General features: G+C 46.5%; 8 protein-coding genes across 8 annotated transcripts in view, besides 2 other annotated features; 5 read left to right on the top strand and 3 right to left on the bottom strand.

Moving 5' to 3' along the window:
* The window catches only part of UA08_05887 (Delta(24(24(1)))-sterol reductase), a gene marked incomplete at both ends in the record, with an annotated part of 1954 nt that extends 1873 nt beyond the window's left edge, over positions 1 to 81 (bottom strand). The window contains one exon of the mRNA XM_020268207.1: positions 44 to 81. Within this exon, the coding sequence (XP_020119356.1) occupies positions 44 to 81 (38 nt within the window). The remainder of the gene's footprint in view (positions 1 to 43) is intronic.
* A 616-nt stretch (positions 82 to 697) lies between these two features.
* On the bottom strand, positions 698 to 2795 carry UA08_05886 (hypothetical protein; the record flags this gene model as incomplete). Its single annotated transcript, XM_020268205.1, has 8 exons — positions 698 to 1099; positions 1164 to 1263; positions 1326 to 1473; positions 1706 to 1907; positions 1998 to 2143; positions 2211 to 2267; positions 2328 to 2586; positions 2754 to 2795. The coding sequence occupies 8 exons, from the start codon at positions 2793 to 2795 to the stop codon at positions 698 to 700; spliced, it is 1356 nt and encodes a 451-aa protein (XP_020119389.1).
* Positions 2796 to 3624: 829 nt separating this feature from the next.
* Positions 3625 to 4024: a repeat region (Identified by RepeatMasker using a combination of RepBase library and repeat library created with RepeatScout).
* A 335-nt stretch (positions 4025 to 4359) lies between these two features.
* Positions 4360 to 4491: a repeat region (Identified by RepeatMasker using a combination of RepBase library and repeat library created with RepeatScout).
* A 1054-nt stretch (positions 4492 to 5545) lies between these two features.
* UA08_05885 (hypothetical protein) lies at positions 5546 to 7816 on the bottom strand (the record flags this gene model as incomplete). Its single annotated transcript, XM_020268204.1, has 2 exons — positions 5546 to 7492; positions 7553 to 7816. The coding sequence occupies 2 exons, from the start codon at positions 7814 to 7816 to the stop codon at positions 5546 to 5548; spliced, it is 2211 nt and encodes a 736-aa protein (XP_020119388.1).
* Positions 7817 to 9081: 1265 nt separating this feature from the next.
* Positions 9082 to 11795, top strand: UA08_05884 (hypothetical protein; the record flags this gene model as incomplete). Its single annotated transcript, XM_020268203.1, has 5 exons — positions 9082 to 9531; positions 9591 to 10304; positions 10354 to 10460; positions 10516 to 10678; positions 10731 to 11795. The coding sequence occupies 5 exons, from the start codon at positions 9082 to 9084 to the stop codon at positions 11793 to 11795; spliced, it is 2499 nt and encodes an 832-aa protein (XP_020119310.1).
* A 2124-nt stretch (positions 11796 to 13919) lies between these two features.
* On the top strand, positions 13920 to 15325 carry UA08_05883 (hypothetical protein; the record flags this gene model as incomplete). The annotated part of the gene is made up of 3 exons (XM_020268202.1): positions 13920 to 14139; positions 14226 to 14781; positions 14881 to 15325. The coding sequence occupies 3 exons, from the start codon at positions 13920 to 13922 to the stop codon at positions 15323 to 15325; spliced, it is 1221 nt and encodes a 406-aa protein (XP_020119309.1).
* Positions 15326 to 16066: 741 nt separating this feature from the next.
* Positions 16067 to 17388, top strand: UA08_05882 (putative proline iminopeptidase; the record flags this gene model as incomplete). The annotated part of the gene is made up of 4 exons (XM_020268201.1): positions 16067 to 16205; positions 16254 to 17082; positions 17133 to 17253; positions 17350 to 17388. 4 exons carry the CDS (start codon positions 16067 to 16069, stop codon positions 17386 to 17388), a joined length of 1128 nt encoding a protein of 375 aa, XP_020119312.1.
* A 483-nt stretch (positions 17389 to 17871) lies between these two features.
* Positions 17872 to 20082, top strand: UA08_05881 (hypothetical protein; the record flags this gene model as incomplete). Its single annotated transcript, XM_020268200.1, has 6 exons — positions 17872 to 17989; positions 18157 to 18749; positions 18809 to 18891; positions 18947 to 19358; positions 19452 to 19835; positions 20044 to 20082. The coding sequence occupies 6 exons, from the start codon at positions 17872 to 17874 to the stop codon at positions 20080 to 20082; spliced, it is 1629 nt and encodes a 542-aa protein (XP_020119311.1).
* Positions 20083 to 21790: 1708 nt separating this feature from the next.
* On the top strand, positions 21791 to 24260 carry UA08_05880 (hypothetical protein; the record flags this gene model as incomplete). Its single annotated transcript, XM_020268199.1, has 12 exons — positions 21791 to 21947; positions 22021 to 22078; positions 22194 to 22286; positions 22396 to 22439; positions 22517 to 22703; positions 22785 to 22890; positions 22953 to 23077; positions 23144 to 23188; positions 23245 to 23348; positions 23412 to 23467; positions 23537 to 23652; positions 23717 to 24260. The coding sequence occupies 12 exons, from the start codon at positions 21791 to 21793 to the stop codon at positions 24258 to 24260; spliced, it is 1635 nt and encodes a 544-aa protein (XP_020119314.1).
* Between the last annotated feature and the right edge of the window lie 589 nt (positions 24261 to 24849).

Below are 24849 nucleotides of genomic sequence, written 5' to 3'. Positions count from 1 at the left end.
GGGGGGGGAAGGTGCTTCCATTAAATAATAGGAGTGTACTCACTTGGGGGTTCTCCCCGTTTGAGAGCGTGTCACTCTCATTGTCACGTAGCTTCAAGGCGCCTCGGAACCCGTAAAACGTCGGGGTTGGCCAACAATTGAAAGTGAATTGGTTGGATCTGGACCTGAATCAAAGAGACAAAACAAAAAAATAATCGAAAGCTGGCGGTTATTGTTTGGAGGACGCCAAAGGGTGGAGTAGCCACTAGTAATTTTAAAAAATGGGGCCAGCATTGATTTAGTGAAAATTGCACTGATGTTGTATTGGCGTATTTTGAATGACCGTACGTCGTACGAGCATTTATCGGTTTCCACGAGCAGTAAACCTTTGATTATAGGTAGTGAAAGCAGCTTAATCTGCCGTGATCACAAAGAAATGAATCTCTGTTTCACCTCGAGCTCTCCCAACCGGCTTGTACATGTTGTCAAGGACCATCGTCACAAAAACCAAGATTTACATTCCTGGATTCCTAGGGAGCCGCGGATCCATCCTGCTGGTAGTAATAATACATGGGAGTGCGATGCGCTATTTGATTGGTGCTCAAATTGTAGAATTAATTATGGGGCCGGATCCTGGGAAATTAGCTGCGGACGTCTTGCTATCGTGAAGTATATCCAACATAGGGCTAGAGAGAGAGAGAGAGAGAGAGAAAAGAAATCAAGCATAAACCTTCAACCCCACAAAATCAGCCCCGTACACGCTATATCCAGCACCTCCGTCATTGCCAATCACTACTTCATTGTCACCGTCCATCCAGCCCTCAGTCGATACCGGCCCGAACAATTCGCTGTGGCGCCCGCTGAGAGGCACCTCAAACTTGGTACCCGCAGTGGTGGACGCGATGCTGGTAAAGGCTGTCCCGCCGGGCCCGATGTAGCCTATTTTGGCACCAACCGGGACCCAAAAACCGCTACCGTAGGTATTATGAGTCGTATAGCCGGTGGTGGTGAAGCTTGTACTTGGGTAGAATGTGCCTGATGGAGGAAGGACGTAGTTGGTGTTGGATGGAGAGTGCGTTTGAGTAGCTTGCCGCGAGGGAGATAGGTAGGGAAATGACTGCTATATTTGGCGCTACTGTGATTGTGCTGGTCTGATTAGACACAGAGGATTGTATAGTGACTACTATCGCTTCGCTGGTTGGGGTCGTCGAAGCGAAGGCTATTGATAGTGTGTAATTGCTGCTATCAGTGAGGCCGTAGATATCCTCGAAGCTAGTCACTTTCCTAAATTTGACATCAGAAACCTTTTCCTCCGTGCCGTGAGTAGATCCAGAAATCAAAATCACCCTGTTGACGTTCCAAAAACGTTGGCAGAGTCCTGCCCCGATGGAGTGGTATCTTGCAACTCGAGCAGCAATGTCCCATGGCCTTGGACCTGGGATATATACGACGTCTTGACACCCTTTACCGTGATATTGCTCCAGATATCCTTAACTGTAGCTGCGTATTGAATCCTAACATCAGGCAAACTAATTGCCAAGTTCCTCGTCTCATTCGCCCAGTTAACGAGCGCGATGACAGTCCTCCCTCTGCTCAGAGGCCCACTCCACACATCGTATTCCTCTCCAGTATACCTCCTTCTCAAGGTTGCCATAACTCCCAGCTCATCCTGATTAAAATGAAACCACGACATTCTCCTGTTTCAAAATCGCCAACAACTCCTCACTAATAGCCGTGATTTCATCCTTCAGGGCCGCACCAATAATCAACGGACTCTTCAAGATCGCCCACAGCGAGAAATGAGTCTGCTCTTCGGGAATTGTATAAACACCATTTCCGACTTCTAGCATGTCCGTATCGGCCCACTGGCCAGGCCCAGCGAAGCTCGTCTGTGGCCCTGCCTGGTTCACTAATCGGAAAATGCTGGGCTAGGAAGAGGATATATCGTTACCGATCTTCCATGGCTTCCCTAACGCCGGTGCCCAACATTCCGGTGCCTAACCGGCTGGGAAACTGACGGCCCATTCGCAGATTTGGTAGAGTATGGTTCTCTTCTGCTGAGCAAGGGCATCTGACATGTTGGCGTAGCGCAGTTCTGGTGATACGCTAGAGGTGTATTCAACATTTGGAAATCCGGCTGCCGCGTCGGAGTACCAATTGTCATCTGGAGGAATTGCGTTAAGTAAAAGTAGTTTCTGCCATGTCAGTAGAAGCCGGAGGGTTATGCGTACATTTCAGAGAATCTACTTCCCAAGCCGCAAAGTTCTCGGCATCTTGAAGCTCGTGGCCTTGATTGATATTTTGTTATTCAACAGAATAGACGCCAATCATGAAAACTAGAATCTTACATTGACTTCCTGTCTGATTAGGTGGACTACCACATGACAGAATCCCAGCATCCTGATAAACACCGAACAGCAGTCCAAGGCCATGAAGAAACTGGCCGAGAGCTAGGAAACCCTGTGGGAAAAGAGTCGAATTCCAGATCAGCGAGCCATCGGGGAGGCGATCAGCGACAGTCCAACCACAGTCGGTGGTCACGTAGCGGTAGCCGAGAGAGGCAAGGCCCAGATTAACCAGTGCCTGAGCATTGGACTGTACGATGGACTGGTCGGGGAAGCAGCCGTAATGATTGTATGTGTTCCATCTAGTTTTGAGTGGTTAGTGAGCTGCGTGAGGTAGTGAGTTTCGGTTTATTATACCCCATTTGAGGAGTATCAGCAAGGTCATTCTGCGCACGAGAATTGCAATGAAGGACTTGCTGAAGTACTCACTATGACCACTGCGGCCACAATAGACAATGGTTTGAGGAACATCTTGTTCTCTTTAGTTGCTATTTACCTAGGTAAGGGTCAGGTACAGATACGAATTGACGGATTGACCAAGTTAAAATCATCCTGAGAGCTAGTTACAATACCATAAGTAGAAATTATCGGGTTTCTTCCCTCGGTTAGATATAGACCATTAATCTGCAACCGTGGCGCATCCTTTCTACCTGCTCAGATCATCACCGTTGATCAAGTCTGCATTTCGACGGCCGAGCGGGGGTTGCATAAGAATGCAGCGCATACAAAATGCACCACCCGATTTTCCATACTAGGCACAATATAGATGAAAATCGATCACAAAATCAGATTCAGATCAAATGCTCCTCCCCGGAACATTTCCTTTTTTCGGTAATTCCTTGCCTAGTTGGGTAAGCTCCACATGAGCAGCATTAGCCCTAAATGGGTTGCCTAAGGTATTACTGCTGACTGTAAGCTAGTATTGTATGATAAGATATAATTTATAGAAGTTGGTATATATCTCTAGAAGCTTTACATTAGTAGACTCGATAGTTCCAACTGACCGATTGTATTGAAATGGCGCTATTGCATTGGTCAACAAGGCTGCACGAAGTTACTAGGATGCCGAGAGCTTCAACGAATCACGTATTTATCAGATTCCCATTACAAGGCTGAATCGAATCAAACTGCATAACCAATGTAGAGTCCTCAGTCCGGTCGGTTGAGCTAGATTAGTTCGTCACCTAAGCTGAAACCTCGTGGGAGTGAGGCTTGACGTCGAATATGTAAAATAGGCTAAACAGCCGTCTATTATTCAGGTTTAGATATATGCCAAAATGCCGGACCTCATGGCGGAGCATTACACAGTGGGCTGGATCTGTGCTCTCCAGGAGGAATACGAGTGTGCGTCTCGAATGCTAGATGAAGAGTTCGATAGTCCTGAAATTGCGGCCAGCGATGATGACAACACGTGTCTTGCCGGTCGCATTGGAGGCCACTATATTACCATGGTTTGTATATCATCCCACATGGCTGGGAATAACGCCGCAGCCGTTGTTGCCCGGGACATGGTCCGATCGTTTCCCAATCTCCGTTTCATCTTGATGGTTGGAGTTGGTGGAGGCGCACCGACCCCGGAAAGAGATATCCGCTTGGGGGACGTGGTGGTCAGTTCACCACAAGGTACACTGGGTGGAGTTGTCCACTATGACCTGGGCAAGCAGATGACCGGAAATCAGTTCAGGAGGACTGGGCTACTGGTGTCGCCCCCTAACGTGCTTCTAGGGGCTTTACCGGAATTGCGGAGACGTCAGAACGATCCCCGTAAGCCAGATAGGATTGCCGATCATATAAAGCGCATGGAGAGTATGACGGAATATAGACGCCCTCAGGAGGATTTATTATTTCCCGCTGACTATTCCCATCAAGGCGGAGACGACTGCAGTTTTTGCTCTCCTGATAAGGCCTTGCAGCGAGGAGATCGTCCACGTCGCGGTAGAGAGATTGCTGTGCATTATGGTACGATAGCATCTGGTAATTCAGTCACGAAAGATGCGAGCTTGAGAGACAAATATGCGAATGACCCGGAGCTGAACATTCTATGTTTCGAGATAGAGGCGGCAGGCTTGATGAACACTTTCCCCTGTCTAGTCATTCGCGGCATCTGTAATTACTGAGACTCGCACAAAAACGATAACTGGCGCAAATATGCCGCCCTGACAGCAGCCTCTTATGCACGGGAGCTACTGAAAGTTCTAAGGCCAAGGAGAATCAGACCTTTGCCTTCACTGGCTGTGGCTCTTGAAGATGGTTAGTTAGTACCTATCACATCCTGTGCAATGGCCGCTAATATCTAGGTAAATGGTGAATAGTCAACAAAAAATTATCGCACCTGAGCTCTGCTATCGAGCGCCTTCAGGACGAGGATACAAAGAAGACCAAAATTCATGAGTTGGATTCGAAAAGCTATCGGTTCTACAGCTTCAGGGATAGCGTCAAGAGGAGGATATCAGGCCTAGATTCGAAGATTGTGTTCCCGTGGAAAGCCATGTCTATTTACAGCAAGGCTCAATTGACCAAGGTACACGAGCTTATGCCCACAAAATAATCTATATAGACAGCTCTATGCGTGGCATGTGCCAGAAGAGATTCCAATGTCTTCTAACTGAACATGGGCCTGTCGTACCAGAGAAAGAAATAATAGTTTTGCGCGATAGAATTCTAGACCAGTGACGTCTTTAGTTTATAGATACGTAACCACTTGAAGACAAATTTCTACTTCTCCAGCAGATCAGTTTCTATAGACTTCCAAGTACCAGCATTGTTTAGGCTAGCATGTATACTTCTTCAAGTATGCGGCAAAAGGATATTGTCTGCTTCCAGGGTGCTTGGGTCGGCCTTCAAAATATGAATTAATTTGAAAATGATATCAACCCAGTTAGTTTTTGCTTTTACTAAGTGGCCAATTTCAAATCATCTGCCTCTTTTCGACATAGGGAACGACATCTGAGCTTGCCGGAGTTTTCAAACGGTATAATTCTAAGAGAAGACGAGGAGCGCAGATGCACATATAATGATGCTGTTCAAAGTGTGTTATTATGCATATTATGCACCAAGAAATAAAGTTAATATATCCATGTTAACTCCATGCGCTTCTTCCTCATGACAAACCCATCAACACCGTCTCCTGTATTTGAAGTAACTCGAAAAGCAAAAAAAAAAAAAAAAAAAAAAAAAATTATTGAAGTATGCAACAAGATTGTAGGAAAAGTATCACGATGCTAAGCACCTCTTTGAATATTTGTAGACATTAGAGTGATTTTCTTATTCTTCTTCTTCCGACCACCGCCAACAGCAGCGGGTGCAGGCGCCTCTGTTGCTGTCTGTGCAATAAATTCGGCCTCTCGCTGCTCCATAAGGTCCTCTTCCCAACCCTGAAGCCAGCCATCGTTCACTGGTCTGCGTTCCAACGGATTCGAAGCAGACTGAATGGCCGCCGTACCCCACACAGTGCGAGCAACTGGAGGGCTCGACGACGGCGACGCAAGGGCTTCAAAGCGAGATTGCATTTGACTAGTAGCATGCGGAGAGTTTTCTGCGAATTCGCTGTCGATAATTGCCGAGTCAAGAGCGCCTGGCATTGAGCCGCCCAAGGGTAGGAAGTCTTGATCGGAGAAAGGACGTTGGTCGCTAATTCCAAAGCTGGGTCGCTTGCGACGAGCGGCAGTCCAGCGCTTTTCATCCTCCTCTTTCTCTGCTCGTAACCTATCCTTTTCTTCCCGTGCTTCTTTATCACGGTTTCTTTGTCGTCGTTTGCTAATTTCGGTTCGAAATTGCTCCAAAACCTCAGGCACAACAATATCGGTCCAGTCACATTCTAGGAAATTAACCTCGCAGCCATACGGTAGGTGGCCAAGGTACTTCGCTCGCTTCCGCAACTCATCATCCACAACATGACCCGTGGATATATGCTCCACTCGAGGGAGAATGGTTGCTGGAAACGATGAATATTCTCCGAAAGCCGCTTTGAGGATACGTATGTCAAGCGCCGAAAGGTAAAAGTGAGGCAAGCATTGGTAGAAATAATATGGTTGTTCGGGGGTAGCTCCAGAATTTTCTCGAGGTGTAGATTGCTTGATACGAGGCAAAGAACTCTTGTTCTTTCTTTGTGATTCTTCAAGGTTGCCGTGATCACCTAGATTGAGTGCATCCACACCGGCAATTACTTCCATAACATTGTTAGACATGGAAGGGTCACGATCTACTCCATTGGAATTATCGAGGTTCAATTCGTGCGTTGAGCCGGTAGTTTGGGTGGGTGTGTGTTCCGAATCTTGATCAATATGTATTGAAGCCTGTCGTCTCTTTTCGACGCGAAGGATATGTGGAGGATCGCCTAAGCCTCGAATCTTTTCTCGGGCATCGTTGATGTTGTTGATTGCTTTCTGAATCCAGGTTGTATCATCACCAAACAGGATCTCATCTTCTTGTCTTTGTCGGTTCAATTCCTGAATTTCGGAATCATACTGAGCCATCATATAGCCTTCTCCTCCTTTCATTATTCGTGCGTAGTCCGCAACTTCTGCCGCATGATACCAGGGAATATCATCATGTGGATCAAGGTCTTCGGCCCCATCGCGAGGCAAGGCCAAGGTGCTTCCAGGATTCCTCTTTACCAAACGCAAAACGACGTCACCGCCTTCTAATGGAAGATTCGTTTCCTGTTCGACAAACCAGCGAACTGGACGAGTGTCTGAAATATAGATTGTGTCCCAGCAAATAGGACATTTCTGCCAGCGTGCCTTCTTTTCCGGCATTGGCGTGTCATCATCAGTTGAATGCATGTAACGGATGAGGCACGGGAAACAGAAGATATGGCCACATTTTGCCATTCGAGGAGCGACTGGCATTGAAAGACAGATTGGACAGCTGGCAGCTTGAGTTTGTTCAGACGCGAGTACCTGAAGTACCGAGTCCCAGTCCAAATGCACATCGGCATTCGCCGCCTGCGCGTGGTAACTTCGTTGAGGATTCACTATAAAACGATAGTTGGCATGTACGTATCGAGCTTTATCACCAGGCTGATGTCCTGATCCAAATCCCCATGTCTGATGTCGTCGCGGACGATGCGAGCTCGGGTTATACTGCGGACGGGGAGGCAAGGAGAAGTTCATGAGATGGGTGATGGAAGTCTGACCTTTCCGGCTCGTTGTGGACCTCATGATGGCCTTACACAATTAGATAAGCGTTTCCCCCCCAACAGAAAGTACACTTCAATAGAGACTTACAGATTCCGAATATGCATCCTCGTTCACCAACGCAGGACGATGGTGTTTTTTGTGCTGGCCCTTTCGGGATTGATTATTCCTTGCTGATGCTATATTCCTGGTTGTTGAGCCTGCACCAAAGCTCCCGTTTCCTCCGAAACGCCTTTGGAGGCCCCCTTCCGTGGAATGGGTAGTAGCCTGAAAGGAAGACGGGGACGAGGAAGAGTTCGGGGTATAATCAGTTGCCTTGAGGTTACGAACCGCCTGTCCCGCAGTGGACGACATATCTCGTACTGAAATAATCCAAAAGCCAGCCCTATCTAGGACAGTGAACTGTTCTGATATCGAAGCAAGCAATCGTGTTAATGCTTGCGTTGCCCTGTGCCTGCAGAACTTCGACCTCGAAATGAATGGCTCGTATGACCGCGGTAGTTCGTCAACCCGGCAGAGTCTCTAGGTAAGTGATAGTGTTTGCTTGATGCAAACAGAATCAAATGCTTGATAGTCACGAAAGGGCCGCGAGAGGGCCACTTGCGCGTTGCGCTCTGACGGTTGTTGACAGAATTGCCCCTCGGGGGTGGGGAGCGACGCTGCGAAGTTGCTCTCAGAAACTCGGTCCCGTTTTGCCAGTCTTATGTCATCCCAGCACGTGTCTTGGCATCGATATGGACAGGGACAGCACCACGCATACATGTTGCACTTGATGGCTGGATTTGGCTGCAATAGAAGGAAGTTCTGAGATTTAAGCTTAGATTCATCCAGGTGGCAAATAAAACAAGAATTATATGTATAATAACTCCGTAGACAGAACATAGGCTTACGAAAGTTCATATTTACTACACGATGCTGCTCTCTATCTAGAACTCCTCGAGCATTCAGTTAAATTGAGAGCCAAAACCAAAGCTCACATTTGACTCATTACTGAGTAGTCTGGTGAGTCATTCACTGCCTGACGAGACCGACCGAACGCTGATGCCTGAGGCACCCAAGCGCGCCAAATCCACCGCCGCAAGCGCCTTGGCGTTTCTTTTCTCAGCCGCCGCCATTTCGGCGCTGACATTTCTGTGCAGGCCTGCCTCCTTCAGCCGACACGACACACCACACGTCACAAGCAGCTACGCTTGGTGACTATTTTGCATATCTGCCATATCGTTCGTTATACTTTCTATCCTGGTGCGTGATTTTACTTGTCCACAGCTCATGTCGCGCTGCTTGAGGCGGGAGAGTTCAGACAAGGCAAAAAAAGCTAACCTCACTTTTTGTGATCTCCAGCGAACTGACACTCGCACGTCCAATCGTGTCTTTTTTTCAATCGCCAACTGTCCTGCACGCAGCATGGCAACCTAGACGATCAGCCAGCCTATCGCTTCGAGATATTTAGATGTTGCCTAGTTCCTATTTCGCATGGCTCCCTTTGAGGCAAGGCAACCAACACTATCTGCCTGGACATGATAAACCACCATCTGCCGGCAATGCCCCATGGGCAGCCACCCATACCTCCTCATCCCCGGCGACAGCATGATATGCATTATTCCCCAGGGCCTCCAAACATGCGCTCTCCTCCGGCGTACATGAACTACCATCCTCCACCCGTCAACGGTCACGTTCCTCCCGTCTACGCACAGCATTATCCACCACCATGGTACAATGGCTATCCGCAAATGCACCCACCACCTCCTGGTGGTCCTATGCCACCAGGCCCTCCTCCTCCTCGCCCTTATCAACCTTCATACGCTCATGCTCCGCTGATAGTCTCATCCTACCCACACACGCAGCCGATCCCGGCACCTATGCATGTCTCGTCAAGTGGATTTCCCCGGCCACCATCGACAGCATCAACACCGATTCAGTCTACAATGTCTCCTCCACCCCCCGCTATCCCAGCCCATATCTCTATTGATGGCCAGGAACCACCGACACTAAATGGCGTGGTCTCATCTCCGCCCATCGCAGAAATACAAAAAAGTAGTCTACACGCACCTCTGCCCTTCCGTGCACCGGTAAGTTGACCTATTCTCAAATAATTCGCTCGACTCTGAGGTTAATCCGTTCTTTCTAGCTTCCTTGGCTCTCTGTACCGGATGAGCCCTTTCCCATTCGTGCTCCACATCGGCGTCGTAGTGGGCGCTCCTTACAGACCTCGGCTATTTCTGTTGAATTTCCTGCAAAGGAGACTCAAAAGATAGATATATCTCAAACAGATGAGATACCGACAACTGTGCAAAGTGAATATATCGACACATCAGGCCCTGGCCTCTCCGAGCCACAGACGCCCACGACGTCGCAGGCACCATCGGAGTCCGACTCGACCCATCCCACCACACCTTCATCTACTGCTCCGGCTTCCCGTTCTCGTACTCAAGCTCAGACTCCCAAGCAGGCTGTACCAGTGGTTCCAGTGGTCCCTATAGTCCCTGCAGCGCCTACCACACCAAAGCAATCTACTACCCCTCAAACCGCGGGAGAGGGCCAGGCGACTGATGTAAAGAGCGAAGCCGAAGATGTGGGAACACCTTGTCATAGTTCCGCAAACACCACTCCTGCAGCCCCAAAGTCATGGGCTGATTTGGTACGTTCCAAAGCCGCATCTCGCGGTGCTAGCATTGCTCCGAACACGACAGTCGAGACAGGAAATCTGCAGACTCGTCGAAATGAGTCACTTGGTGACGTTTTGACGGGCCTTGGATCTGACGTCGATCAATATGGCGAAAAGATTGCATTTTTAGAACCAAGGGGCCTTGTCAACACAGGAAACATGTGTTACATGAACTCGGTGAGTTCTTCTTTCGTCAGCCTAGATTTCTTAGACTAATTTCTTCTAGGTGCTCCAAATCTTGACATTTTGCGTACCATTCTACCAGTTTCTGGACCACATAGGCCGTCGCGCAGTTCATAGTTTCAAGAGCGACGTGCCGTTGATTGATGCAACGTATGTATTATGTCTAATACACAGAAGAACATGTCTAACAAAAGTCTGTCATTAGGATCATGTTCATGAGGGAATTCAGAGTAATCGACGCGGCTCGGTCAGAAGACCAACTTCGCATGCGACTCAAACATAAGGAACTAGAAGAATACGGAGAAGCATTCATACCGGAATTTGTGTATGAAATCATTCGCCAGCTCCCACGCTTTCGTGACATGAGGGTAAGGCCCATCTCTTTATTTACTTATAGAACATTTCTGACAGAATATATAGCGCGGTCATCAACAGGATGCCCAGGAATTTCTGGGTTTCTTCCTGGAGGAACTTCACGAAGAATGTGCTCACGCTTTGCAAAGTGGCACTGCCCAAGCGTCAGCAGAGACCTTATCTTCAGAAGCTGATGGATGGCTTGAGGTCGGCCATAAGCAGAAGGCCGCTATTACTCGATCATCGGGCGATGTTGAGTTTGAATCGCCCATCACTAAAATATTTGGAGGAAAGATTCGTTCGGAATTCAAAGTTCCTGGGAACAAAAATTCAGTGACGTTGGAACCTTATCAACCTCTACAGCTAGACATTGGATCTCCTGAAGTCAACAACATCATTGACGCTTTGAGAGGTCTTACCAAACCCGAAACTATCCATGGCGATTTCAGCTCTCCCAGAGGTCCCAAAGTTGCTGCCACAAAACAGGTTTTCATTGAAACATTGCCTCCTGTGCTTATTCTTCACTTGAAACGTTTCCAGTACGATAGCGTCACCAGGGGCACGCAGAAGATCTGGAAGAAGGTCGGATATCCGCTGGATCTGGAAATACCTCGCGAGGTTTTCCCACCCCATCGACGTAATGCGATGGCAATTCACGGCGGACTTCCGCACTACCGACTTGTTGGTGTCATCTACCACCATGGAAAAAATGCCAGCGGCGGGCATTACACAGTGGATGTAAGACGCCAAGATGGCCGCGAATGGATTCGGATGGACGACACTGTCATTCGTCGTGTACGCAGTGAGGATGTTGCAGAAGCAGGAAGCGAGGAAGATCCAAAAGTTCTCGCGGCGGCTTTGGAGCAGCACAAACGCGACAACAATCCGAATATATACGAACAGATTGATCAAGATAATCAACTTGATGATGAGAGAGGATGGAGTCAAGTCAACGGGTCCGGAACAGGTGGGCATTCAAGCAAGAAATCTAGCAGCGCTGTCGCAAATGGCGTATCGTCACCTGCAACCTCATCGAATTCTCCCGGCAGCAGGACGCCCATTGGGAGATACGGGACTCGCGACAATAAAGTAGCATATCTACTCTTCTACCAACGTGTTTCTTCGCCCTGATTTACGTTTCTTATTCGTTCTTGATGTCGGGACACGGATATCGCTAGTACTTTCAGGATCGGTAACGACACCGATGCATATTGAGGTTACGACGTGCATAAATTTCACTACATGGATTGATGCACATGACATATCTTGACAGTTTTTTCGACACGTAGCAGCCCCTTTAATATGCCGGTAAATTGTACATAGAGCATATATGGCGGGCTACTTTTTATTTCTCTTTTTCTCTTTTGACGACGCCAGATTTGACGCTGGTCCTTGTCTACGAGGCCATGACTTCCATACATAATTATATTATGATGTCCAGGAAAACAGCGACAAAAGTTCTTTTTTCTTGGCGACTCTGAGTCAGTTGGCGAGATGCCGATCTGATTGATTTCTTCCATTTGGCATTTGGTTTGATTGCAACGTCTCTTTGGTACCTGCAATTGACTGAAAACTTGCTTTCTCTCGACGAGTATTTCAGGGCATGTTGTATTGTGGTATTTTTTATGATTTTTCTTTTCTATTCTGGCTGGTTTCTTGGAGTGCTTCAGAGCATTTCAATCGTGGCTAAGTTCAGACCAAGATATACCCTTTTATCTACACATTACATGCCTACATATCCCTGTTAAATTTTCTATCTTCAACGATTTTACATTGTTTTCGTATTTTCCCTTGTTCACGCCACATATCTACTGGGTTTTTTTGATCGACTGGATATTGGTTTTGGGACTGAAAATCCCTTGTGATTGATATCCGGTATCTTCACAACGTGAGCAACGGATAGGACTACACGTGATGATGAGGATGTTGTTACTTTACAAAGCAAAACATCGACTTCGGATCATAGTTTTGACTCCACAGGTCTGTCTATCACAGACGGAGGAATATTCTATGATAAAATCTATTACACAGAAAAAAATGAGTCAATCATTCGATTACATTCTACTACCATTGGAACTGAACGTAATGATCGAGCGTGTCTCATCTCAACAACGCAAATGACTATGATACACCGACATTACCACGGAGTATTAGTGTGGGGAGAGAGGTCTCATTAGGGGTGAAAAGGGTTTGTAGGAGGTTAGGTGACTCTTGGTCGTAACAATCCTGTCTGCTGGTCTAGGTTTTATTCGGTTGTCTCTATGTGTCATTTTTTCAATCCTTAGCAACGTGTTGTCGGATTTGGAAATATACTCTAGTACTTACGTGTATGCTCTTTAAATATGATTGCTGAATCGTAATTGCAAGGCTCGATTACTTCGAGAAAGGATCATATAAAATGGCCTGTTAGAACTATATATAGTAGAGTAAAACTAGCGTAAAGATACGGTAATCTAAATATTTCTAGGGTCCTAGACTAACCGCGGTAGGTAAAGCAAGTACAAGACATAATACACATAAAAGCACGTATAATTATTTGGACCATAGTTTTCAACTAGTAAAGCGAGTTGCCATGTATTAACGGACTATTTATGATTGTAGAATTTGAACAGCCTCAGACAGGTTGTTCGCGAATGGATCTAACCAGAATAGGCTAGCGCTGTCAAGCTCCTGGCCCGCCGCTGATCGGCCTCTGGTTTATTTCTGAGACCTCTCAAGCCTGCGAAGGGGGGGGGTGGTTGTGAAAGTTCATCCGAGAGTTTGGATCACAACCACGCGGCGACACACTCTGCCTCTTATCAAAAGGAATACAAACGACTGCTTTGCCTGAACTCGGCCGTCCGCTTAAGCCTAAGCACCTCCCCCCCCCTCCATCGCGACCTGGCATCTCAAGCCCCTCCACGTCCGGGGAAGACTGACCAATCACCTGATTGTGCTCAGCCCTTACGTCCCCCCTCTCCACGCTGTGCCTCATTCTCAACACACCTACATACGACATAGCATTTGTCCTCACCTCCAGGACGATACATCAACAGTGCTAGTGTACGAAGACTAGTTTTGCCGGCAACAGAAACAAGGTCTATAGACCAGCCCACCGTGATCCCAACAAAGATCGTCAGAACCGGCTTCTCGAGGACAGCACACCGTGGATTACTTACGTACCACCCAGTAGTGAATGAGAGAGGCTTGAGGTACATCTGTATCACAAATGAGCAGCGTCTGGCATCACAATTGGCCTGTCCTGCAGAAATAGATATGGCCGCCAATAACCATTCAACCACAACCCCTTCTCCAAGCCCTGGCCCAACTGGGCTATCATCTTCGCCGAATACTGCCACTTCAGTCATCAGTGGAACGAAACGAAAGCGCACTTCAGCTACAAAATTTTATGCCGTTAAGGAAGGTTTTCGTCCCGGTGTATATTATAATTGGAATGACTGCCTAGCTCAGGTTACGGGATTCAAGGGGGCTGTCTGTGAGTCTTTACGCCTTTTTTTTTTCCTCTGCCTTTGTAAGAGGTGAATCTTTTGCTCAATTCATTTTCTTTTTTGTGCCGTGCAGTTCAGTCGTTCCCATCCTTGGAAGAGGCAAACTCCTTCCTCACAGGCCAAAAAGTGTCTTCACGCAATGGAGCCGCATCCGCCAATAACGAAGCTACGCGATTTTACGGTGTGCAGCGAGGACGAGTTCCAGGTGTCTATTCGAACTGGGCGGAAGCTCAACAACAGATCAGGGGTTTCACACGACCTCGGTACAAAAAGTTCGATACTCGCAAGGAAGCAGAGGAATTTGTAAGGATGGGCCAAGATAATGGAAGTATCACCGCTTCTACACAAGAAGTTCCCGGCATGACCTCTTCAAATCCGTCAGACGAACTTCCAGCTGGATTGACGCCTCTACCGCCCGGTGCTGAAGACGGATTTGACCCGAATGTACTGTTCGAGCCATCTACGGGCAAAGTAGTGTACAAGGCGCCTGATCAGAAGGCAGCATTGAAGTCAAAGCCGGCCGGCCCTCCTGGGATGCTTCGCATATACACTGATGGAAGCTCACTGGGTAATGGATCTAAAATCGCACAGGCTGGTGTGGGTGTTTATTTTGGACCAAATGATACAAGGTAAGCTCTTAATATTGGTTGCATACATAAGTTACAAAAGCTTTTGATCTATTATCAAGACCGTCGTCCACTGATAGCCGAGTACTTCGTTCCTAGCAGGAATGTCTCTGAGCCACTGAAGGGCACTCGCCAGACAAACCAACGTGCCGAGTTAACAGCAATCATCCGAGCGCTCGAAATAGCACCGCGACATCGACCTGTCACAGTTGTCACGGACAGTCGCTATGCCATCGACTGCGTGACGAATTGGTTTCGCAAATGGATCCGCAACAACTGGCTAACATCAGACAACAAACCGGTCGAAAACAAGGATCTCATCCAATCCATACTTGTCAAGATTAATGAGCGCGATTCTCTAAAAGTCACGACTACTTTTGAATGGGTTAAAGGACACAATCGTGATCCTGGGAATGAGGAGGCAGATAAGTTGGCTGTTGATGGTGCTAGGAGAGGGGTGATGAAGACTCCCTCAGGTCTCAAAGCAGCAGATGCCGATGATTTTGACCTTCCTGATGAGCTCGCAGATGATATTGACGATGTTTGATGAATGAATTAATGATTCTTACAGCCGCTATGTCGCTATTCTATTCATGTATTCTTGAGTCAGGCTTTGACTCTGAAAGTAAATTTTTCTTCCAGTGGCCTGATTATATGGTCTGATCCAAGCTTGTATGTATCCAGCAGGTATGGAGATGCATTACATTACAATTCCCTATAGTGCAGTGTTGCGTCGTTCCATCAAGGCATTACTGAACAACCCGAAACTTGGTGGATTTTCCCCTTTGGAATCCAAGCTGCGAAGACTTCCTGCCCATCCACTTAAGTCACTGGCAGCAATTTATCTGGCAGAGATGCCTGAGTAGTGGAACAGCGGCTATCTGGCCAATAGAACGCCATCTCTTTTAACTCTCAAGGCTGGTTAACTATGCGGGGGCCACATTGCGCTTGCAGCAGCCAATCCAAATCCACACGTTGAATTACATAAATTACCTCGTCTGGCATGGTTGTCGAATTTAGTAATGCGAAAATAACCACACTAGCGCCCAATCTGATAGAAAATGTTCATTAGAAGATAACAAGGATTAAACTTTAGAGAATTATTCTGCCTAACTGGCGGGCTTTGATTGGTCCAAAAACCCTTACTAGGGCTTGCTAGTTTAGCTACAATCACTGATATATAAGCTGATAGTGAGACAAACAAGTCCTCTTGCGCTCGATTGTGAAGTGTTTCACTCCTGAAAAGCTTAGAGACCAGACAACGCAGCATGAATAACGCCTTTGCACAATGGCGCCAATTTATCCTCTATTTCCAGTACGGGAGTCTGGCCATCTTCAAGTCTCCCCTATCCACTCAATATACTATGAGGATTGCGGCATCATAACCGGTGTTCCAGTCTTATATCTGCATGGGGGTCCAGGAGAAGGTACGTACATGTTATAATTACTTCCCTTCTGGCTGTCACTAATCCTAGACCAAGGGATCGTGGACTCGGATAGACAGTACTTCGACCCAACCCACTACCGCAGCGTGCTCTTTGACCAACGTGGCTGCGGCAAATCCCTCCCTTCTGCGTCCCTAGACGATAACACAACCTGGACGCTTGTCGCCGACATCGAAGCTCTCCGAGAACACCTCAAAATCGCAAAGTGGATAGTATGCGGCGGGTCCTGGGGCTCGACATTATCACTGGCCTATGCCCAGAAGCACACTGATCGCTGCTTGGGTCTTATTCTCCGTGGGATCTTTACCATTCGCCGCCAAGAATTGGAGTGGTTTTACCAGAAGGGCGCGGATATGCTGTTTCCTGATTATTTCGAGCCGTATAGAGCTTGTATTCCCGAGGCGGAAAGAGGAGATATGATTGCAGCTTACTATAAGAGACTCACCGGCGATAATGAGGACGAGAAGTTGAAATGTGCTGGTGCATGGAGTACCTGGGAGACCTCGACAGTCAAGTTGATTGTGGACCCGGAAACTGTCAAAATGGCCGCGAACCCCAAATGGGCGCTTGCGTCTGCTCGCATTGAATCGCACTTTTTTGTCAATGGTGGGTGGATGCGCGACGGGCAATTGATTGAGGAGGCATTTAAGATTAGACACTTGCCGATAGTTATTGTGCAGGGTAGATATGATGTTGTTTGTCCGGCAAAGACGAGCTGGGAGTTGTATCAGGCGCTTGGAGGGAAGGCGAATCCCAATGTCGAGTATTTGGTTATAGCAGATTGTGGGCATAGTGCACATGAGAGCAAGATTGAGGAGGCCCTGGTCGATGCGGCCGAAAAGTTCAAGGCGCTGAAGATGTAAGCAATATTCGCGAGCTACAGCATTTCCTAGACTGTTTTTTTTCTAGACATTGGTTTGAGTTGGAAGTCTTTGACATTACTCATGTCGTTGAGCCATGCATGCATCGTTCGTCGGCGCGAGCATTACGCCGGATGGGCGAGGAGGGCAACCATTGTACCCTATGTTTGGTATGGTGCCAAAAATTACCAGTGAGCTCAATAATTTTCCCCCTTTAATATATTCAATTTTTTGCAGTCGGTTTCGATATGAAGTGCTCATGGCAGGTTTACGTCGCGAAGCCTCAGGCACCAAATTCAGACTAGTACCTAATCAGTAAGACCCCTATATCTGCCAATCAGAGTGTTTCACCTGCTAAACATATAATATTTCTAACCGGATATGGATACTTAAAGCACGTGATGAATCACGTGCAAATCCATCCAATCAATGAGCACATGTCAAATCAACGTGTCTCGAGCAACGTTCGTTCAAAAAAAAAGGTCATCTCGATATTTGAACTGGGAAATCGGTCAACGTATCCGGATATCTATTTCTGGAGGACAAATATTTCCTCGTAAATAAGGAAACCGTGAAACTGGCTTACCTGATTTCCAACACCCTGATGCGCAACAACTGGACACTGTTACTTTTGTGCACTGTTTACAAAACCATGATTGAATAACATTTTTGCTTGATATCGGTTCTTAGGCGGAGCCTTTTATTATTGCCATCTTCTGCTCCGTTCTTTTCCATGTTGAGGTCTGCTATCAAATAAACTTAAAACGGAACTGCCGAGAAACGCAAACATGCCGACTTTAGAGCTTAGCAATTTCAATATTGTATGCTCCGTCCTGGGAGGATTTGTCACTCTCTTTGGATTAGTGTCCTATCTTTGCAAGGAGCGGTTTTATCTCTCTGAAGCCTGTGAGTTTGACTTACTTTTTCAAAACCCAAGCATTCTTCTATAACTTCAATGCTCTGAATTGGATACTGACTATGCATTGTATATCGAAAAGTGATATCAACATTGGCAGGCGTCGTATTTTCACCCCATGCAACAAATTTCATCAAACCTTTAGATTATGCTTTAGGCTCGCAGTCCAACCTGGACGAAATCACACAGTACTTCACCCGCCTTGTCCTCGGCGTCCAGTTGGTTATAGCCGGTGTCCAGTTGCCAGGACGCTACTTGCAAACAGAATGGAAGAGTTTGCTACTGCTCCTCGGTCCTGGGATGGCAGCCATGTGGCTGTCGAGTGGGCTCCTAATCTGGGGCCTCGTCCCCAATATCTCCTTTGTGCAAGCACTGGCGGTTGGTGCATGCGTCACGCCCACAGACCCAGTGTTGTCCAACTCTATTGTGAAGGGTAAATTTGCGGACAAAAATATTCCTCGCCCTTTGCAGAGAATTATTATAGCTGAGTCTGGTGCCAATGATGGCCTGGGTTACCCGTTTCTGTTTCTGGCACTGTACCTTCTGAAATATACTCAGGGACCTGGTTTTAGTGGCGGGGCAGGCAAGGCTATCGCCCTTTGGGTCTATGAGACACTTTGTTATGAGATACTGCTGAGCATCGTCTACGGTGCGGTTGTCGGGTGGTTGTCTATGAAATTGCTTCATTGGGCAGAGGAGAGAAGATATGTCGATAGGGAAAGCTTTCTCGTTTTTGCCATCTCTCTTGGCGTGAGTCTACCCTTTCTATTGTACTGCTGCTTCTCAAATCTCACTTGAAATACTTTTAGCTTTTCATTATGGGGACGTGTGGACTTATTGGCACCGACGATCTGCTGGCTTGTTTCATAGCTGGAAACGCGTTCACCAACGAGTAAGTCTCAATCCAACCAAAAGGGAACGTGTGTATATTAATTAGATTGGAACAGTGACTGGTTCCGACTCGAAACAATGGACGACTCTCTCCAACCAACAATAGATATGCTTCTCAATCTGTCAATTTTCATCTGGTTCGGCGCAGTGTGTCCCTGGGCCATGTTCGCGCATAACGATGTCATCCCTATCTATCGACTTGTCGCTTTAGGCATACTGATCCTCCTGTTTCGTCGTCTACCCGCTGTGTTTGCCATGCACAAATACATCCATCAAATTGAGCAAGTTTCCCAAGCATTGTTTGTCGGCTTCTTCGGCCCCATCGGCGTGGGCGCTATATTTTATTTGTCGGTCTCTCGCCAGTTCCTTCTCGAGAACATGATTGTGGATGGACAGGTCCGTGATGATGCAGCCAAGACGGCAGATGTGACTTATATTGTGGTTTGGTTTTTGGTTATCTGTAGTATTGTGAGTGTCCTTATTTCCCCTCTGGAACCGAGCGTTAGGATAAACCATGTGCCGATTGACAACGGCTAATACCCTTTTCTTCCAATCATCTAGTTTGTGCACGGCCTCAGTGTTCCTCTCGGCAAAGCAGGATACCATATCCCACGCACAATCTCCAGCGCCCTTAGCACAAGCTCTTTCGAACCAGAACCGATTCGCCTTCCCAACCGAACCACCCACAGCACAGCAACAATAGCATCCCCACGCGGTCTACGACTCTATCGGAATCGACAACCACGCAAAAATAGGGGCGGAGCAACTCCTCCCCAGGTTGTATTCCAGATTTCTGCTTCGGGAAGTCAGCAGCAAGTACAGCAGCAGGAGGAACAGAAACAGCATGCTGCTACTTCTACGCCCGGAGATTTGTTGCCATCTGAAAGAATGCCTACCATGCCGACTCCGGCAACGATGCATGAACCTAGTAGGCCGATTAGATTGGTAGGTGAAGATGGCAATGTGATGGAGACGTTGAACTCGGCGTCAGAATAGAGCTTCACTGTTTGCTCATTCCGTGTTTGACGTGAGTGGTGAGTAGTGAAAAGGGAAGTGGAAGTGGCAGCACATATTTCGGTTTTAGTTTTGATGTGGTGTAATTTTTCTTTCGGTTGTGATAGATATAGTTTGATAGAGTACATATTTTGTACAGAGAGAAGAAGAAAAACAGGGGGTGTCAGGAAATATTTGAATGCTAGTAGATATAGAATGCATATTTTTTTTGGATTTCTCTCTCGTTATCAATCTCCTTTGCTACGTTTGACGATATCTAGGTAGTTAGTCATATCTAAAGTATGGAGGTATTGAGTCAAGGCCGTATGTATGAAATAGTGAGGCATAGATATAGAGCAGAAAAGGGATTTTTGTCTATTCCAAGTCCGGATGAAGGGATGTGTACTGAATCAATCCTACCTACGTACATTCATGAAAGACGATATATTGCATCCAAAATATAGCCCAGAATCACGCGATTCCCCCCTGTTTTGTACATGAAATGGCGTCTTTTCACCATCAAACGAAGAAATCCTCGGCATTAGGTAAGTCAGAGAGCATGGAACGAGAAAAAGGGAAAAGGAAAATCCTCATATGTACTACATACCAAATAGCACGCGACATTGTTACACTTGCACCATCGCCACGCTCCCGTGACATCAGGGGAAATGAAATATAGATACGTACTACGTACTACCTACCACCTGAGGCCACAAGTCTAGAATGGAAGAATAGAAAAAAGTTATACAAGGGCGAGCAGATAAATTGGAAATCGGCCCCGGGTTGAACGAACAGGATGTGATGATGGGCCGGGATAGATCCCCGGAATGTTGGAATGTGTATGCACCACCCTCAAGCATTGCGGTTGCAACCAAGGGATATGGGATTATTGTGCTAGCCAATTAAGCTATGCAGATGACCTTCAACTCCGCTACAGCACATGCACATACGTCAATCATGGATGATTTTTGTACTGGCCAGGGGGAAGTCATGTATTAGATTAGTATTATCATTCAGGTGTGTATATATGCGAGCTTAAGCTTATTCCAATTCTAAGGTAGATCCAATTAATAGAAGAGATTTTGGGCTAGGTAGAGTGTGATATACCAAGAATGAGGAGGAAGGGATGGTTGAGACTTGATGGAAGCATCACATGTTTCGCTTGCCCTAACGGAAACAAGAGCCCATTCCACCTCCGACCTCCTTGGACAGTCCACTCACCCAGGTTATACAGTGCTTCAAGCCTTGAAAAATCTACTGCTCTCACCCACTTTATATGTTTTGCTGGAAATGTGGACCGTGAATGTGGGCTGCCGAGGAGCGCTGTCTCTTTGATCGCAGATCCCGTCTTTAACAGTGTCATCTTCCCGCTGAAAAATTTATCTATGGGGAACCCAGTCCAGTATTGGGGTCGCTAGTAGTTGGAATGCGCAGCAGTCTAACCTCTTTTTGATTCCAGGGTGACTTGTAAAGACTGTGCTACGTCAACCAATGCCAATACAGTGCAGTGTCCTTCAAAACACCCAATATCTCTTATCTCCGGGTGACTTGGGATTAATGGTTCAACCTCAACTGAGAATGACCATATCCCTGTCTAAGCTTTATACATGCAGGGGCTACAGATGGATGTCACTCTGGTCGGTTTGTACAAACACCCACAGCTTTATCCCTCCCTTCGTCAAACCCAGCCAGGCATCAACCATTCATTCATTCACTCATTGCAAGAAAAGCTTAAGGAACACGCAAGCTTTGACAATATGACGTCGAATACTTGAATTCTCGTGTTGATTACTCTAGGTCATTTATTACTAAAAACTGATTTTCGGTGACTGACCTAAAACTCTACCACGCCCTTTCCATCCATACCTGGTATTTCAATACTGCTAAAGAATCTTTCACCTTTCAGCATGTCTACCGACGACCCAAAACAGCCAGCAACTGTGCAAAAGGAGCTGAAGAAACCACGATTTGTCAGTTACCTATGGGACACATTTGACAAGCCGCCGGCAGAAAGACGACTGTTGACGAAGCTTGATACTGCAATCATATCGTTCGGTGCAGTCGGTAAGCAGTAATTTGGTTTTTCCTTTCTCTATATTATGGCTTACCGCTGATACACGAATTCCATGAATACTAGGCTACTTTGTCAAAAGCGTGGATCAATATAACATCAACAATGCCTTTGTGTCCGGAATGTACGTGTTCTTCGACTTGACGTGAAATTGGCGCATATTATTTCAGCTAACGATAATTCTTTTCATAAGGAGAGAGGATCTCAAATTATATCAGAACCAGTTGAATTATATACAGACTGCATGGGCGTTGGGTTATGCCTTGGGGCAAATTCCTAGTAATATCATCCTCAGTCGGGCACGACCAAGATATTGGATACCGAGTCTTGAGGTATGGAATTGATATCATACGTACACACACACATATATATATATACATATAGGCAGACTAACATTTAATCATAGGTTTGCTGGGCCGTCCTTACTCTTTCATTATCCAGATGCAACCATGCATATCAATTTTACGTGATCCGGCTGCTCATTGGTAAGAACTTCATTATCCGCCACCCAGGTCTTGGTCAATTTAGAAGCCATATTCGATGACTAACTTATAGTAAACAGGTCTCTGCGAAAGTGGGTATTATCCCGGAATCCAGCACTCTCTTGGCTCCTGGTATAGACGAGATGAACTAGGGAAGAGAGCCTGCATATTCCAGATTTGCAGCGCCATGGGCCAAATGGCGTCCGGGTACATAATGGGCGCAGTCTACCATTTAGAGGGCATAGGAGGGTTTAAAGGATGGCAATGGTTGGTCTATTATAAGAGAAAAATCTGCCGGGTTTCTTCCTATATGATTTATGACTAATCGAGAGCTCGATGTTTAACTAGGGCATACATCATCAACGGCTCGATCGCGTTGCCTGTGGCTATCGCGGGTTACTTTATACTCCCTGATGTGCCTGAGATCACAAAGTCGTGGTATCTAAGCGAAGAGGTGGGCTGATATCTCCTATGTTCTTATTTGCGTACGTCGGACCGACGCTCAACGGAATCTAGGAAATCAAACTGTCGCAGCTGCGAATGCATCTGGAGGGACGAAAACCTCGGTCGAAGTATACCAAGGAGAAGCTGAAGAGGATTTTTAGCTCATGGCATATATATCTTATGTCTATACTCTATGTGTAAGTGACCACCTTAGCAATCTTAAGGTAGATCTCAAATACTTAGACAGATGCTGACAACAACAGAGCTTTCAACAATGGAATCGCAAACACACAGCCGATATTCCAACAGTAGGTCTTGCTAAATTCCATGCTACATTGCCTCGGAATTCATACTTTTATTGCAGATATCTTCGCCATTCCACGAACCCTCGTTATTCAATTCCGCAAATCAACAACTACCCAACAACTACATCAGGGGTGCAAATTCTGATGACCGTGATATATGCCTGTATGATGAAATTCAAGAGCAGCAAGATTTGCTTAGGTATGCTGATAGATTGACTACGTATAGGGCTCTCCGACACTATCCTTCAAGGCAGACGCTGGCCGCCGCTTGTATTTGGCGGAGTAAGTTTATAGCGTTGATTACAATTGAAAAAAAATAAAAAATAAAACTGACGTTGAATCTAATACTAGATTATAAATATCATCTGTTACGTATCCTTAGCCATCTGGGATATCCCTACTTGGTGGAAGTGGACGTGTCTCATCGCCGCAGGGGCGTCGTTCGGGTTGGGTGGGCTATGCATGGCGTGAGTTCATACACCTTGTAAAGAAGAAAAAGAACAGGAATAATTCACTGAAGAATCAATATAGCTGGGCAAACGAAGTGTGCCAAAACGACAGCGAAGAACGCGCCATCACCATCGCAGCCATGAACGAAATCGCATACATCCTGCAGATCTGGCTGCCCCTGCTGGTCTGGCAGCAGGTCGACGCCCCGAGATATTTCAAGGGATATGTCACCGTCTCCAGCATGTCCGTTCTGCTTATTGTGATGAGCTTCATAGTTCGAAGATTGCACAACAGGGAAATGTCTGCTGAGACGGTTGGCCAGCAGGAGCATGCTACTGAAAGCTGTGTTCAGCTACATCCACGTGCTGCTATGGATGACGGCGACTGGAATATCAACTCTCATGCCATTCAGCTTTGTCAGTTTGATAGTATTAATGGGCATGAAGGGGTTTCTTCATCTTCGTCTTCTGTGTCGAATGAAAAGTATGCGCCCTCGCCGACTACCATTAGTGGCTCGACGATTGCTGCTTCGCCCTGCGAAAAGGGGTCTTCGTCTATTCTTCAATCTCCGGCTACTGACTCTGGAGAAATGGGAATAGAGGCATGTCCGTTAAAACCGGTTTAATAACTGATACGTGTTCTTTGATCAGGAGGGAAGAAGAGTCCTATTATGCTAGTTCCTTTTTCCCATTATTGGTGATTTTTTTTTTTGAACAATTATTTGTTCTAACCACTTATATGTTGTGTTAGGTTTACATATAACATCAGAGCTTGGGTGGAGGTTTTTTATGGTTTTAGGACTGATTATTGCTAACGCTGATTGTCAAATATTTATGTATTATTCCTATTTTGGCAATCCGACCAATCTCATACAAAATTACAAATGCGCAAGTTAGCACTGGAAAATAAAACAGACGTATCACGCATAGTTTATAAATCTGCCAAGCTGCTTACAGGGTGTTCCAGTCCTTTCTAGCCGGTACACTGCTTCAATTCTCCAAATTCTCTTACGAATATCAACCATAGTTAGTACCGGAAGGAAATTATCATCAGTTCCAGGTGACTCTCACTTCAATCCCACCGGACTCTCCATAAACTGGCATGCTGGCTGAATACAGGTTATTGTGAAAGAAACCGCAGATCCTCTTAAATCACTTTTATTTGAGCTTTCTACCTAGGTATATGTTGCGTTAGATATATGAGTTGCATGTATA

The sequence above is a fragment of the Talaromyces atroroseus genome (genome assembly GCF_001907595.1).
Source record: "Talaromyces atroroseus strain IBT 11181 chromosome Unknown scaffold_7, whole genome shotgun sequence".
NCBI lineage: Eukaryota > Fungi > Ascomycota > Eurotiomycetes > Eurotiales > Trichocomaceae > Talaromyces > Talaromyces atroroseus.
This window is presented reverse-complemented; position numbering and strand designations above follow the sequence as displayed.